The sequence below is a fragment of the Cyprinodon variegatus genome, unplaced genomic scaffold (genome assembly GCF_000732505.1).
Source record: "Cyprinodon variegatus isolate N-32 unplaced genomic scaffold, C_variegatus-1.0 Scaffold195, whole genome shotgun sequence".
Classification (NCBI taxonomy): Eukaryota; Metazoa; Chordata; class Actinopteri; order Cyprinodontiformes; family Cyprinodontidae; genus Cyprinodon; species Cyprinodon variegatus.
Window position 1 is genome coordinate 894,628 of NW_015150648.1, and position 4,036 is coordinate 898,663.

At 41.1% G+C, this 4,036-nt stretch overlaps 1 protein-coding gene across 2 annotated transcripts in view; it reads right to left on the reverse strand.

Moving 5' to 3' along the window:
- Positions 1-451: 451 nt before the first annotated feature.
- Positions 452-4,036, reverse strand: part of ggps1 (geranylgeranyl diphosphate synthase 1) — a 23,042-nt gene continuing 19,457 nt past the window's right edge. For both annotated transcript variants that reach the window (XM_015379579.1, XM_015379578.1), the window contains exon 4: positions 452-1,858. In XM_015379579.1, the coding sequence (XP_015235065.1) occupies positions 1,055-1,858 (804 nt within the window). In that variant the 3' untranslated portion in view covers positions 452-1,054. The remainder of the gene's footprint in view (positions 1,859-4,036) is intronic.

The following is a 4,036-nucleotide window of genomic DNA, read 5'->3' on the forward strand; positions in this document are numbered from 1 at the left end:
TTTTTCTCAGAATTCTGACTTTTTCCCTCAGAATTCTGACTTTTTCTCAGAATTCTGACTTTTTCTCAGAATTCGGACTTTTTTTTTCTCAGAATTCTGACTGTTTTTCTCAGAATTCTGACTGTTTTTCTCAGAATTCTGACTGTTTTCCTCAGAATTCTGACTTCAATCTCAGAATTCTGACAATAAAAAAGTCAGAATTCTTCAATTAAAGTCAGAATTCTGAGATTAAAGTCAGAATTCTGAGAAAAAAGTCAGAATTCTGACTTTTTCCCCATACTAAACTGAAATAAAATTTAAAAATCAGTTAACTTTTTTTTTTTTCCCAGTGGCCCTAATCCTCTTCCCTATCTATTAGATTATTGAAGTGTCAAAAAAAAGCAACACAAAAACTTCTGAGTTAAACAAGTCATCAAATGATGGCGCTGTTCTCCCTCAGTCAAAATAATTAAGAATGCCTTATTTAGTTAATATTTTTTATTCAAGAGGTGCAAACAGGAATCTAGATTACAGCAGTGTTAATACATACATGTCTCACAGTAACAGTGTGGATTTGTGCTGTTAGACGACTGAATGGAAACAGTCGGGAACATGAAACCTCACTACTGAGCACGTAATGCCAGTGTTGTTACAAAGCAATCAGACTCAACAGTTGCAGAGTTGTTTTTCTGCAGGATTGGCACCCTGCTGATTTAGTCATTATGGAACCTAAAATCAGATGGATACGGATTTAGTTTGAGATTTTACTCAAAACAACATTCACACAATTAACAGTCTTAGCTGGAACAAAAAAAAAGCACTTAGATCCACTGGAGTGTGCATCAGAAGAAAAGGCTTAAGATTGTTTAAATAATCTCGTCAAGTGATAAAGCAACAGCTGACTGTAGTTTTTATTCCTGAGAGCATCGCAGCACATCAGATGGAAGAATTGGCCCTGGATGCCATTTCTGGCCACTATTTAGCCCAGAAAGAAGCTCCTTTGCTCAATGGAGCCAGGGTTAGTTTGGAGAGTATGTGCATTGGTGAATTTAAGGGAGTTATTTGGAGGGAGGGGTCAGTGGTTTGGGCTGGAGTAAGGCTCTCTGCTGCAGTCTGCTGAGGCTTCTGCTTCATTATGCATTCGACTGAGCTGTTTGACCAGGCTCTCCAGCTGAGGGTTCCCCCCAAACTCCCTAATAAGGCGGTAGGCCTCGGCCTCCAGATCCCGCAGTGTCTGACGGGTGTAGGCAAAGGAGCCCACCTTCTCCAGGTAGTCCACACAGTATCTTTTAATGTCCATGTTCTCTGTGCGCTGCCTCAGGATGTTCTGCACCTGGGTGCTTTCTGGACGCGACCATATGGCATGGATTGTGGGAAAAGAGAACTTGCCCTCAGTCAGGTCCTCGCAGTAACTCTTGTTCTCGCAGTATTCATGGGAGCTCAGGTTGGCGTAGTCGTCCCGGATCTGGAAAAAAAGGCCCAGTGTGTCCAGGAGCGGTTTGAGGTCCTGTTTCCACTCAGAGAAAAGCTGCATCAGGCCCACAGCCAGGCCGAACAGGCCCCCGGTCTTCTGCAGCACCATGTTGCGGTACTCCTCCTCAGTGGGGCAGGTGTAGGTGTCCCTCCAGTGGATATCCAGGCCCTGGCCGCGGTGCAGCTCCAGCAGCTGACGGGTAAACACTCGGACAGCTTCGGGGTGCTCTAGGAGCAGCACTTTCTCCAGACCCAGGAAGTAGACGTAGTTGGCCGAGTTGATGACAGAGGGGATGCCGTAGATGCTGTGCGCCACCGGGAAACCTCGGCGCAGCTTAGAGTTGTCCTCAATGTCGTCTATCAGCAGGCTGGCGTTATGCAGCATCTCTGTCACCTCAATGATCACCTGAGACACAAACACATTGGATCATCAGTTTTTACACACATGATCAGGGTAGAAAACATCTTTACCTGGTTTGTAACACATTCTAAGCAACTTGTGTATTACAGCCATATCCCAGCAGATGGCGCCATGTCTACATTTTTTACACTCCATCCTCAGCAGAGAAACTGGAACATTAAAGCTCAGCAAAGAGACTCACAAGGACTAACCTTGGAAGTCTAGCAGCTCTTATCTGTTAGGAAGAGCTCAGTGTAACTTCATTAGCTGTGAAGATCTATAGATCAGCCTCAAGTAAAGAAAAGGGGACATTTCAGCAGTTCCTTTTAAAGCTTCCACCTTGTTAGAGGTCTAAACAGTACCTGCTGCAGGAGACTAATAGTATAAATCTGTGGAGACAGGCTGCAAATAAAACATTTTTCATTTCAGAAAACTTTTGACTTCTAAACCAAAAGCAGCTTTATTTAATATCTGTGTTTGAAACTGAGCCGTTGAGGTCATCATCAGCTTTTTGCTGTCAACTGGCGTCTGGAGCCCTCTGCTGATATAGAAGACGAGTGCTGTGTCCTGGTGACGGAAACTGTTAGGACCGAATCTGGCGGTTCAAAGCAAAGGCAGATTGCCAAGGCCAGACCAGTGGAGCAGTTTATCCAGAAAATAAATAAATAAAAACCAAAGCGTAGTAACACTCCTCCCTTTAGCATCAGTGAGCATAAAGCTGCAGCCAGCTGTCCAAATAGAAGAGCTAGAGGATGTAAAAGGTATGAATGTTAATTAGATCCTGAAAGCAGCTGAACTCCAGCATTTAACAAACTTAACTGTTGGATTCTCCCAGAGCTTCAGACACCAACATTTACAGACATTTTAAAGGAAAAGTTTGGTCATAATGAGAATTAAAACTTCGGAAAGTACTTTAAATAGGAAATTATTACACACTGTTCAATAAATGGTAAGTGTTTTTAATTAACAGTAATGTTCATTTGAATGTGCTTTACTGGAGGCATCCGTGTTCAACAAAGAACACTACTGCCTCCTACCGGTTTGTGACGTCACAGTGCGGTGCAGTATCGGCTGTTGATTAAGTCCCAGAGCTGGATCTGGTGTTTGTCACAACGCGCTATTATCCAAGTTATGTTGAAAACATTCTTCTTCCAAATGTTGGCTACATAGTACGTTTTTTTTTCTCTGGCCAGAAGTTCAATGGCAAATCGTTGGCAATCCAACGACGAACCCGTCCGTGGAGGATTATGAATCTGAAAGGTGAAAGAACTCATTTTTCACTTTTACCCGATGTATTGGCCGCTCCCGGACATGGTGATCACGACAAAAATGATTGTCTACATTTTTTTTTACTGATTAAAGGTTTTAGTTTTATGTAGAAATAATGATCCATTGATTATTCCTTTCTGACTGGACTTTTCCTTTAAGTCCAGCTTTAGCAGCAGGAAAGCAGCAGGAGCTGGACTCTGTTTGCTCTTTAAAGTGCTTCGGTTCTTTGAATGTTTTGATTACAAAATGTGTCAAACAGGGATGCATCATATTGGAGTTTTAGCCAATATCTGAAATGCTGCTATTTTGAAACTTAACTGGCCAATTTCAGAAGAAAAATTTTCCTCTAGACCTTCTAGATGATATGTAGATCTGTTCCTCTGTTCCGTTGCAGTTACTGCAAACAACAGTTTCAGTATCAGTTTCCGATCCTTTTAAAAACCTCCACACCAACATTTTCACTTCAGCATCTCTTCCATAACAGACTCAAGCATCAGTTTGATGCATGGAACCAGACATACTCCTCATTTGTTGTCAAGAAATATAGAATTAAATATTGATCAATTATACTGGTGGAATGACGGATATCCAATGTTTAGTTTTAAGGCTAATGTTGGCCAATAGAGATATAATCCCTCAGATTATGGTCAGTACTGGGATGAAATAGACCAACATCCGTTACAAGTTCTTTAAAGAAAGAGAAATAAAAATAAGTATTTTTTCATTCCTAATCCATATCATACCCTGCAGTAATCTAAAATAAAAACAGTAATCAAAATAAAAAACATAACTATTTAAACAAAAAAAAAAAGGTAAATCATGTGCAAAAACATCAAAATAAGCTCTTACATGTTTGAAGATTTTCATATTAAACTCATAATCTCAGGGTCCAGGAATTAAATGCTGTAAATGAAA